Source organism: Camelus bactrianus, chromosome 22, assembly GCF_048773025.1.
Source record: "Camelus bactrianus isolate YW-2024 breed Bactrian camel chromosome 22, ASM4877302v1, whole genome shotgun sequence".
Taxonomy (NCBI): domain Eukaryota; kingdom Metazoa; phylum Chordata; class Mammalia; order Artiodactyla; family Camelidae; genus Camelus; species Camelus bactrianus.
Window position 1 is genome coordinate 4609679 of NC_133560.1, and position 12820 is coordinate 4622498.

Here is a 12820-nt window from a genome sequence, read left to right on the forward strand (position 1 = left end):
AACACCTTCAGATTTCTATCTTTAACACTCTTTGACCTCACACAAAAGAACAAACACACACATTTGAAAAGTCTATTACTACAAGTAAAAAAAATCATTCAGTGCATCTCAAAACTCAAGCTTTCCCCTTTGGAGATAAGTACTGAATTTCTTTTGCTGAGAGTTCATACTACCTAGATGATACAATCATACATGTCAAAACTTACTACATTTTATTAAATAATATAATGTAAGTGTCTGACTCAACAGAAACACCCGAAAGTGGTGATTCAAGAATATGTGGGAGCACATGTATTCTTAAGAATATCTCAAAGTGGCCATGATGGAATTCTAAGTGTTCAGTGATCAGTAAGACAGATAAGCCCGCACTCACCAACGCACAATAAACAGCTCAGTTTAGTGAGAGCTTGTGCTTATATCCCTTCTCAGTCACTGCTTCCTTCCCATTCTATGGAAGCGCAACTCACATTTAAGCCAATAGATTAAAACAAAACAAAACAAAACAACTCACAAAACCCCTGAGCTTATTATATTTCCTAAGCCATTTCACTCGCGTTTATTCCGGCTCAGAAGGTCACGTGGCACACAGCTGAATTACTTTCCCACTTCATATGAAAGACTGGTACAGACACTTAGGGTGATTAAGGAACAAAACCCAGGAAAATACTTCCCTGAGTTCCTGTTATTTAGATGGCAGAAATGGTCTGTTTCTACACGATTACATATCTAGATGACCCCGTTTTATACATAGGCTATTTTCATAAGCGGAAAATCAGATCAAATATGGATCAGAATGGAAGAGATTATTGATAAAGAGAAAAAACAGAGTAGCAGCAAAGGAACTTCCACCTCTTTCTGAAGCTGAATTTTCTTTTTCCAAAGCCAGGAATTCTACTTGTAACATGCCTACCTCATTCTTAAACCTTTGCATATCTTAGTGTAACTCTTTTAGATATACTTTGGGTGTTCTGTTACCATTTGATGGAGAAGAACTCACATTTCCTAATTCAGGGTCCATGATTTTAGAGTTATTAGCACCACAGTTATCTGCAAGCAGTGGCTTCTGGAGCTGGTTTGGTTTATCTTGGAAGTATTTGAAACAGCAGACATATCGTGACTTTTTACTTGAATCATGTGTTTCATCTCACCGAGCGGGCAAGCCACAAACCAAAAAGGCTTTTTGGATCATTTACCTGAGGTGCATGTCCAATGTCTGATTTCCAGTGAGTATTTTGGTGCCTTTTTTGTATTCTTTTTGTATCAAATTCTTGGTATGGAACTCGGTTCCTTACTTCATTTTCTCTGTCATTATAAAAATTCTCCTCATTTTTGTTAAAAACATGTTCTGTGTCTGGCTTATCATTTTCATCTAACTTATTTTCATTGAAATAAAGTTTTGAAAATGACTGGCAACCATACTCTGTTGACTCAGACTTGGAATAAGATGGAAAAACATCTTCAAGACTGGGCTCTTTGTGTTCAGAGACTGCCTGGACTCCTACAGAGACAGAGGCTCCAGGTGCATCTTTTTCCTCATGATCAAATATATTATCTGTCACACTGGAAGGTAGTTCCTTTAAGTCACCATGTAGTTCAGAGTTGTCATGTAGTGACTCTACCTTACGATGAAAAGTAATTTTGCCTTTTTCATGGATTTTACTGATTTTCTGATTTGACTTCTTTCTGATAAATTCTGAATTACTTTTCCAGTCGAATTTGCCTTGTTTGACCCACACATGTCCTCATGCTTCTCTACACAAGAATGTTTTGAAGATACAGGTACGTCCTTTCTGTCATGTTCCTTATTCATTTCTGGTTCTCTAGGCATTTTTTGCAGATGCACAAGTGAAAGATTAATCTGCTTGATTTCATCTTCAGATTTCTTTTATTTCACAGTACATGCTTATAAAACACATTTATCCTTAAGTAGTCAAGTATGGATAAAGAAAAACTAGAAAATACTTAAAATTGAACAAACTTCTTAATCCATGTTTGGCTACTCACAAACTAAGAAGTGAAACATAACTTGCCTTAGCCTTGAAACAGAAAAACAGGAACTCAGAAACCTAACTTTGTCACTGTCTGTTTGAACTAAACAATTCACACATGGTAAATCTACCAAGAATTAGAGGAGATTACTTTTTAACATTACAAAGATTTCCTCACTAAAAAATACTTCACCTCTCATACCTTAAATAGTGAGCCCCTCCAGTGCATGTAAAGATTTTTTTTTTAATGGACTAATAACTGGAGAACAAGCAAACTGTAAGTTATTAGGTGCCAAAACCAACTAACATCAATCAGAAAGAGGAACAAATTCCTGAATTTTAATGCAAACGACATACCATGATAGTGATCTATCTCAATATGTATTCTCCGCATCCACCGAGTTATATTATACTCTAACATTCACTAGTGAAGAGTGAATAAAAGAATTTTTAATAATATTTACTGATTTCCTACCCTGAAATGAAATAAATTAGAAAGGTTTTGTTTGTTCCCTAACAGCAAAGGTCCAGTCCTGGAAGGTTTGATTCTCTTACTAGGCACTTGGGTTGACTCTATGACCCCTATTCTCTCCCTGATTGTAGATTCTGAAATCGATTACATAGAGATCACAAGACAGAAGAAATCTTTCATCTTGGCATTAATGACTTGCAATTTGAAACTGCTAATTTTGGACCACTGGGAATGACTGTTCCTTACGTGAAACTAACTCAGTGGCCATCACTGCTATATTTACAATTTCAACTGCTTAATCACATGATTTAATATTTGATATCACCTTCTTTATCATGTGAGGAAGCTATAAAAAAGGAAGAAGTAAACAATATTCAGGAAGGTTTTTTGCCTCAATTCCAATAAAGTTTAACTATAAATTATTATAGATCCTAACAATAATTAGATAGAATGCTATTAAAAACTAAATATTAAGTAATTATTTATTGACTCTAAAAGTCTAGTTTGAAAGGCAATTTCTTTTGAACTGTGTTATTGAAGCACAGAAAACAGTATTAAACAAATTTAAATTTATATTTTTACTTACCTGTGAGTGGCTATTTTCACTTCCATCAAGTCTTTCTTGCTCTTCCTCAGATGCCCTTTGTAAGTCTAGGCCTGCTGAAAAATGAATATGCTTAGTTAAAATTCACTACTTAGAACAGCTAAATAAAACACATCATCTTTATAAAAACATAAGAAACATTTCATCAATTGACACTTTAAATTAAGCTTAATCTTTAGCTGGATATTTACTTCTTTAAGAAATACTTCTAATTATCTAAAACTTCAACAAACTATTTGGGAAATACTAGATGTTACCAGATTAAAGGCATAAAAACATCTCAAAGTTTCACTCACAAGTTGATTCACCAGACATGAACAAAACAAAGAGAAATAAAACAAAATTTAAAAATACAGTAGAAATATACAAAGGCACAATAGACTCTATTCTCCTAACAGTACTTTTTAACAACATACCAAGCTTCAAGAGCAATGTTATTCATGGCTTCCAAAATTAGTGTTACTTTTTATGCTTTTATCTTTCCTTAATCTGAAATGTTTCCCTCTATTGTTCTGACAAATTCCTTTTCCTCTTTGAAGACTCAGCCTGCTCTGTGAAGTCCTCCTTGATTGCAGCTGTCTTTCCATGGAGACACAGGGATCTCCTACCTCGGAGCTACGTTGGTACTTCACAGATTTTTCTAGTGTATCTTCACCAGCTGAACTGTAAGCTATTTCTTTACATGTCTGTCCTCTTTGCTCCTATGCTGTAGAGGACAAACTCTTAAAAGTATCTTTGTATAAACAGCATTTATTAGAAAAACTTAGATTTATAGCTTGTAGTCACTACTATAGGAGATAACTGAGAATCTTTTGTAAATACGACATTAATTCTACAGGTGAGGAAAGAAAAGATAAAACAACAGGAGCAGAGAAACTATTGTAGACTTACTACTACAGCTCTGATTGTATCACTGATTAAGGCACTAAATTAATTGGTATATAAAGTAGAACACATGTTAGATGTAGTTAATCAACAGACTGGGTATCCTAGAAGAATTAGAATTGGTATTCCATATAATATTTTTAAGTGATAAAGCACTCCTTAAAAACCAATATCCTTTTCGACCTATCAATCCATTAGAAATAAAAAAACAAGCTGATATACTATGTGGACACAGTTAAGAACGACGTCCTGTGTAGCAAACTCCCAATGTCTGCTGCTACCGCTGGGACAGGCAGTTCTAAAATACAGAAAGTCAGAGAATATACTAGAAATATTTCGATATTTAGTTGCAGAGGTGTTTTTTCAGTTACACGGAATATAGCTGTAACAAATATTTATAAATTCAGAGCTAGATAAAAATAAAGCTAAGAAACCGTATTTTCAGAAGGGAATCTTTGGATGTCCACCTAGGTTTCCCAACTAGTCACAAAGCTCTAGACATCACTCTCCTACCCACTCTCAGGAGTGTGCTAAATACTAGTCTGAACCAACTTACTTTCACCTAATTCTCTTTGCTGTTTAATATGTTGCTTTGGTCAGAGAATGAATGTAAATGTCATGCCAAAAGATACTGTCTGGTTGTAGGTTGCACAAAAGGAGTAAACACAAAGGAGATCATGCCACAAAGTGATTTCTGCAAAGTCAGAGTATGGTAAAGCCACGCACAGGTAGACTATGGCTAGTTCCCTATGCTGTTTTATTCCTTCTTTGCTGCTTCTGTTCTCTGGCAGCTGTGATTCACACAGGCCACGGAGCGCTGCATTCCCCGGCAGAGACACGGCTCCAATATTCATCCGGCCTTTATCTACTAGGGCCGTCTGCCTCAGTTCTATGGGTGCTGACTGGTTTGTGCCCACTGATTGTGATACCAGAGGACATTTATCAACTTTCAAATGCTTGGCTCTTTGACCAGCCTCATTATTGAGGCTCAAACTAGTAAAATCCCAGTCTGAAGAATATGAAAGCAAAGTTTCCACTTATTGGAATGTGAATAACAATACAAACTTGACTAACTTGTATGAATTCTCTTTCCAGAGCAGCAGCCCCACGTCCGCCCGCAGCCCCACGCCCTCCTCTCCCCCAAACACACTGCTCCTTCCCAGCTGGTTGCACTTTACATGTCATTGCTGTTCATATAGGGAACCACTGTCTTTTTTCTACTTTTAATTTTCTAGTATTACTTATTTGGATTCACTCATCACTCTCTATAAAACAGTCTATATTCCGTAAGAGCTTTATAAATAATTATGATTCTTCAACATATGAATTTTTTCATTAACAAAATGTATGTCTAACCAGCCATTTACTGGATATTTAAATATGCATGACACTACTGTGCCCTAGAGATGTGGGCTTTAAGAAAACTTTTACTGAATGGTACTACTTAAATTACAACGAGACAGTCTTTCCTCAATGTACCAATATCTTCAGAATTCTTACCTTAAGCCTTGGATAAACATCATAAATTTAAGGATAGCCTTGAGTGACTAATTTTTTCCATATAAAAATAGAGTAAGTCTAGGTACAAACTAGATCCAAAGAGTACAGAGTGCCATGAGACAGAAATGTTTCCCTTTTTTTAGGGAATTAAGTTGTCAGATTTAAACTTTTTAAGACAAGTTAAGGAAAAAAGGGCAAGAAATGTAGAAGTGAACTTTAAAGCCCACTTCATCACAAGGGCCCCTTTATCATTTCACATCCATGAACCCTGTTTAAAACAGCAGTTCTCAAGTGTCACCTGAGAAGCCCTGAAGCCCCAAGTTCCCTCCATCTAGGGAGTCCAGGAGGTCAAAACTAATTTCACAATAATACTGAATGCTATTTTCATTCTCATTCTCCGTTAAGTGAGCAGTGGAGGTTTCCAGATACATGACATGTGATAACATCATAGCTCTAATGGCTAATGGAATGTTTGTGTGTGCTTGTTTTTTCAATCTTTCAGTTTCATTTTCTAATATAGTAAATAAACATCAATAGATACAACCCACTTAAAAGTTCTTCAGAAGTCACAATAATTTTCAATACTATAAAAAATATCCTAAACCCCAAAACTTTTAGGATTATTGTTTTAAAAGATCGTGTCTACCAAATATTAAGGTACAACTAATTACTTCCATCAGTTTTAATAAAGACACCACACACACACACACACACACTCTGCTAATCAAAACATCCAGTTGGCTTAAGATCTTTGGGCTAGGGAAATAGATCAGTGGTAGAGCACATGCTTAGCATGCACAAGGTTCTGGGTTCAATCCCTAGGACCTCCATTAATAAATAAATACAGAAATCAATAAATATCGTCAATGTGATAGCACTAGATGAAATAATTAAAGTGAAATATGACTGACATGTTAGCAAGTGAAGCTTTACCCTGCGTAAAGGTCAGAATTCAATTAAGCATTTTAAAACTCTGGAAAAATCTTAGAACCTAATAATCAATCTCTCAGAATCGCTGAGAAGTATAGGGACTCCAAGCTGAGCACTTCAGTGTCTCCCAACATCAACAGAAACATCCGAGTCAAAGCTGACATTTTAAAAATCTATTTCTTATGCTTATATATATTTTTCAAACATGGATACTGATAATAACATCTGCCTTACATATGTCATCTTTCAATTAAATTTGAAAAAGTAAAGGGAATTAGGAATAAGAAGACTGTACTTCATTTCAGAGTTAAATTTGTATTGCAAAATTTACCTGATTTGAATGTTTGTAAATTCTTCATTTCTCTTGTTTTATTAGGAACAGAATCTTTCACTCCAACTGCAGGCTGAATGGTTTTTGAAACAAACTGATTAATAATGTACATTTGATACAATCTGTAGTAATAATTCAAGGGGGGAGGGTCTAGCTCAGTGGCAGAGTGCCTGCTTAGCAGTGCATGAGGTCCTAGGCTAAATTCCAAGTACCCTCATTAAAAAAAAAAAAATTCAAGATAAAAGTATAAAAGTTTTTACCTTCAAGTGAGGATATTTTTCAGTAGAATCTAAAAGCCAAAAGGGACACATAATCAATTATATGTAAATATGAAAACCAACTATCCATTCACACAGAGTTAGTACTGAGCGCAATCCTCATGCTTGCTTTGGAAATGGACACGTTAGGTTTCAGTGTTTTGTTTTTCAGGGGCAGTTAGGACAGCAACAAGACAGAAATATGAATCCATTATAGATACTGAATAAAGAGCAGGAATTTTAACAAATGTTTAACAAAACATGCAGTTAAGATCTCAAAAGTACGATTATGTTTCAAATGACTATAAAATAGAAGCATGCACATGTACAAATGTGAACACGCTGCCTGAGGAGGAGAAAACTGATCTTTAAGCAGAGGAAAAAGTCACGGCTCCAAGAAGACAAATGTGAAAGCTGACGGTAAAATGCAGCAGCACGACTTTCATGCGACTGACACCATTAGTCTACAAGTACTTATCGTGCTCTTCAATCTGTCCTGCGATTTAGGAAGTCCACAGTTGTGATGGCAGTTCATTTGAATGTGCAATTCACTTCTCATCAGAGAAAGTGATATGAATTGATCAGCTTGGATACACACTTGTAGAATAATGGTTCATAAAAATATTCATTTTGTCCCATACCCACATGGGCTACTGGTCTGCGTACATTTCTTGGATCCTCTAGCCATTAAAGTTTCTTGATCCACTCATGCAAGAAAGAGTGTATACTGAGTTTTCAATATTGAAATCTGGTGATCAAAAAAAAAAAATTTAACTGCCACAGAACTATTAGACATTAAAAGTCTTTTATATTTCAAAACCTGTGTAGTATTTACTGAAAATAACAACTTTAGTATTTATGGAATGAACCCTATTAATTTCTTTTGTTTCCAAAATTAGTTTGGTTTGGTAAGTCAGGCTAATGCTTACAAGGATTTTTGTGAAACAGCTATCTTATCAAAAAATTAGGTATCATTAAAAAAAAACACACACACACAGCCAATGCTTCATATTCAAATTAATCTCACTTGAATAACAAATACCAATACAACATGTATCTTTGAAGCCTGATAGGAGGAGTGGCTGTGGTTTACCCCAATTCTAGGCCCCCTCCTGATTCCAGTATTCTCTGGAGTGGCAATGATCTAACCTTGCACTGAAGCAAAATATACTGATGCCATCGAAAAGGAGTTCTCTCAAGTTTCCTCCTCAATTCCAAAATCACCTACCTGCGGCCTTTTATTCTTCCTTCCTTTCACTTTCCTCTTCAAAGGTACCTCTAGATCTGTGGTCTTAATTCTTCCCCTTTTCTATTCTTTTGATGGACGATCCCCACCACTTCTTTTCCCTCTCTGCTTAGCAGCAGTAGCTTACACCTCTAATTTCTACTTCAACTCTTTGCCTCCCTCTGGCTATGAACGTGCTCAGAAAGAAAAACAAAATCGTGCTTTTCCTTGATGCTGTTATGTCTTTAACTCCCCAGTGGCTCTTCTTCCAGATTCCCCTGAACACAAGTCTACCCTCTGAGCGTGATCTGAAGACCAGCAACAAGGGCATCACCTGAGAGCTTGTTAGAAACGCAGACCCACTGCTCAGAATGTGCACTTTTCACTGGGTCCCCAGGTGACTGATTAAAATGTGAGCAACTCCGGTCTATACCGAGTCTGCTTCTGCAGCACTGGGACTTAGCTGATCCTTCTGAAATCCGGCCTCACGTGTCTCACTGTAACACTTCCCCAAAAGCTGCAACAGGAGTTGCAGACTTTCCAGTGGACTCTTTACCAGGCTCCAGCTCCCCTGACCTCTCCGGAACGCACCCTGCTCTCTTCCTCTTTCCCACTCTCTTCTGTTGGCCTACCAGACACCATCCTATAAGGCAGCAACACGCTGCATGACACGAAGGTCCAGACACTGACAGCTGACCACACGCGCCTGTGCTCACCCACGGCAGGTACACCAGTTCTGTGTGATCAGGTAACGCAGTCCTCACTACCTTTCTAACGGTCAGGGGGATGGGGGAGTGGAACATTCTGCTGTGCTCCCTGGACAAGCTTTGGTGCTGGAAGAAGCTAAGCTCACTTCACACCCATCTCATTTCAAACACTCTTCTCTTTCTTCTTCCAAAGAACTATTGTACATTACCACCTCCTGCCAGGGAACCGCCCTCCTTTTCCTTCATTTACTCCCCTCCTCTCTACCTCTCTCATTCTTTGCTCCCTCCCCTTCCCTCCTCCTGATTTCCTGTCTCTCCTCAGGTCACAGAGCATCTTGAAAGCAAGCTAACAACTGAGCTCCTTAAACAGCATTCTAGTTTAATCTGTTGCTGACACCTGATAAGATATACAATTTACTTCCTTTTCTCCTCTTTTACTCACTATATGTTCAGCAGGTGATTTTCTTTGGCTGAGAGAATAGATCCAAATCCATGTCTTAAATCAACATTCTGTGAAATGACTTTTTTATAAAATACAGTGCTTACTTTCTACTTGTCCATTTAATGTATTTTTTTCTCCTAGACCTGCAGTTCCAGATAAATGTTCAACATAGTTCGGTAGTTGAATCTCGGAGATACTCTGTTAAAATTAATATTAATAATGAGTTGCATAAAGATTTCCTGATCCCTTTCTAAGAAAATACCTGTGTTTCCTTATTATTATTATTTTAACTTCCTACTTTAAAAGCAACTAGACTTAAAAATAAAATAAGCATATCCTGGAAACCCAAACATTTAAATAGAAAATTTCATATACACTCTAGGTCAAGTCTATCTTTTATCTTCAGTTGGCTTTTGACTCTGTAAACTGAGCATGGAAAGCCAGAGCAAATATTTTCACAGACAAAATACTGACTTACATGCAGATTTCAACAAAGAATTAACTTCAAAACACCTAATTCCATTTTGCATTCCTTGACAAATGAAGAGGACATTTAGAAAAAAATACATATTTTTATATGTATAACTGAATTGCTTTGCAGTACACTTGAAACTAACATTATAAACTGACCACACTTCAATAAAAAGTAAAATTAAAAATATACATATTTAAATATATTCTTTAATAAGTATACGTGCTATAAATTTAAAATGTTTCTTAGGACAGATATGCTTTTTAGCATTAAAATAACATACTTGGCATGAAAAGAAGCCTTGGAGTCTGTCATGCTGAGTATTAACAGAACACTGTGCAAACTGCTACATTTCAGTAAACAAAGGCTTAGCAGTATCTATTATTTGATAAAACTTTTGATAGGAAAAATACTTGAATAAAGTGCCAAAGTAGAAAGAAAAACATTTATGTTTAAATTAACAGCAGAAAAATTTTAAATGTAGCTATGCAGCTCTTCAAAGAACTACCATAAGCTTTACTTCACTTAGGGAAGAATAAGAACACTGTTTAGTGACCATCTGCACGTGCCAGGCCCTTATCATGCACATTCTCTTCTCTACACACAACAACAACAGTGATTCTAAGGACAGTTACCCACTTGCTGCTTCCTGGCCACTCCAAGACGCTGGAGCACAGTGATGAGCAGACGGGACCCGCTGTTCTCTGTCTGGAACATCCCTCCCCTGGACCTTCGTGTGACTGGCTCCTTCCTGTCCGTCACCTGGCAGCTTTGGTCACACTCAGCTCTTTTCTAACTACCTAAATTCCACCCTTCCTCCACCCCCGTCCTAACTACAAACTCCCCCACTGTTGTCTAACCTAACGCTCTCCACGTTCCTTGTGTGAAGGACTTACTGTCCCTGATACAGGGTTCCTGTTGTTCTTCTGTTCCTGCCACTACAGCCTCAACTGCTACGTTCAGTGTCTAACTGCCTGGCGCTAGTTGGTGTTCAGGAACAGGAATTTATTTAAGGTCAAAACATCTAAAATCCCCAGAAGGCGTCAAGTACCAAAGCACTACATACCTATCGGAGATCTCCGATAATAGTCTACCGACACTCAACATACGCCAAATGAGAAATCCCCGTGCCTGCTCTAACTTTCCCATTTTATTGTCCTTCAGATTTTAAAAAGGTGTCCTCAACATTTCAGTAGGTCACTAGTGGCCGCTGTGATCATTCTTACATTTCTATAGCACCCTTTACAGTTGACAATGTGTTTTCACATTTGTTACCACATTTTTGTTCATGACACATAACCTGAGAGGTAGGCATCAGTACCATGATTCTGAACGAGCTCACTGACATTCAAACAAGTCAGACAAGTGTTTCCAAGATCCCACAGTGGGTCCGAACCAGGGTGCTACCACATCTGCTGACTTCAAGTACAGGACCTGCCGAGATCCAAGAGTTCAGGCTCTTCTGACCTCTCTCCACGGCTATCACCTTGCAATAGGTCATCACTACCCTGTACTTAGCTTCCTTCAAGTTCGGTCGCCATAAAGGTACTCAGTGCACGCTATTTTCCCTACCCAAAATGGGCTGTCCTCAGTAAAACATCACGAAACCAAACTGCTGGTATTTTAACCCCACATATTTATTACTATTCCCCATGCTTTTCTTCTCCTGAAATGTTCACTGCAGATCTACTTGACAATCCAAATATAATAATACTTTCAAGCCGCAGGCACTGTCTTTTCAAGGCCAAAGTGGTTAAACAAACGAACAAACAAAAACACCGTTTTTTTGTGGTTTTTTTTTTTTTTTTTTTTTTTAGTACAACCTGTTTCTCTCTGAATCTAAGAGTTATACACATTCATTTATAACAAAGAAACAAACATCTGGTCACAGGCTGACCAAGAATTATTTTCTTTAGTTTTTAGAAAATGTAACTTCAGAACCCAAACCGATTCCCTGTGACTTCTAAGCCTTGGCTTTTGCACTACATACACCAGCTTCATTAGGTGAGTCTGGAAAATTAACAGAAGCGCACTCTGCAGTGGTATGACATGTAGCACAACGACTTTACTAAGTGTGGGTTAAAATGATGAAAAAATTTTGCTGGGCAAATGTAAAAGTGAGAAAGTGAAGTCAAAACATCCCTCCATTTATGTTTCAACATCACGCAATGCTTATATTTGAAAATAATAATAATACAAGACAGTACCTCAAAAACCCAGGATGATTCTGCATCTTTCTTTTCTTTGAATCTTAATGCTGGTGTTGCATCTACAAAATGCAGTCACAGATACATTAATGAGAACACATACCACTGGGACGTTTAAATATATGTAAGTCTATCTTGATTCATGAATATGTCAATAAATCAAAGTGGCAGGAAAGAATTTCAGAGGGTTGAAGCATTTTCTGGAAGAAAACTTGGTCATAGTTGGGATATTTATGAAGGAAGATGGCAAAAGAAAAACACTTCAGAAGAAATGGATATCAGATTTGGATCTACACACTTCAGATTTTTTACACTAGTTTTTTTTTTTTTTTTTAATGGAGGTACCGGGAATTGAACCCAGGACCTCGTGCATGCTAAACGTGTGCTCTCCCACTGAGCTATCCCCTCCCCCCTCCAACCATACTAGCTTTTAAGCAGAGAAGAAACCCCATAGATGCTCACTGACTTCCCACCTCTGTCACTTTTGTGTGCTCCACCAGTAGAAATCAATTTGCTATGATCTGCTTGCTCCTTTAGAACACTGTTAATAGTCCGAGTGCCGTTCTCTTTTCCCCCAGTTTTTGGCTTTGTTGCCTCTTCCTATAAAAACAAAACAAAATGTAACAAAAACCCAACTTGAGAAAACGTCATATTCCTACACTTGGTCATTCAATCAGTCAGGAAGACAACATATATTTACTGTATCCATCAAATCATAGGCATTATCCTGGGAGAAGCTGGCAATATACATAAAAGAGATTCTGCTTTATATTCTAGGGGAGGCAGAGACACATGAAAAT

At 37.3% G+C, this 12820-nt stretch overlaps 1 protein-coding gene across 6 annotated transcripts in view; it reads right to left on the bottom strand.

Annotated features, from left to right (window-relative positions):
• Positions 1-12820, bottom strand: part of LOC141574624 (ankyrin repeat domain-containing protein 26-like) — a 73609-nt gene that overhangs the window by 28256 nt on the left and 32533 nt on the right. For 5 of the 6 annotated variants that reach the window (XM_074350060.1, XM_074350061.1, XM_074350057.1 and 2 more), the window contains 6 exons: positions 12494-12620; positions 12021-12082; positions 9446-9539; positions 6971-6999; positions 6711-6783; positions 3047-3120 (listed from right to left, as the gene is read on the bottom strand). In XM_074350060.1, the coding sequence (XP_074206161.1) occupies positions 3047-3120; positions 6711-6783; positions 6971-6999; positions 9446-9539; positions 12021-12082; positions 12494-12620 (459 nt within the window). The remainder of the gene's footprint in view (positions 1-3046; positions 3121-6710; positions 6784-6970; positions 7000-9445; positions 9540-12020; positions 12083-12493; positions 12621-12820) is intronic. The other variant, XM_074350058.1, reaches the window with a different exon arrangement.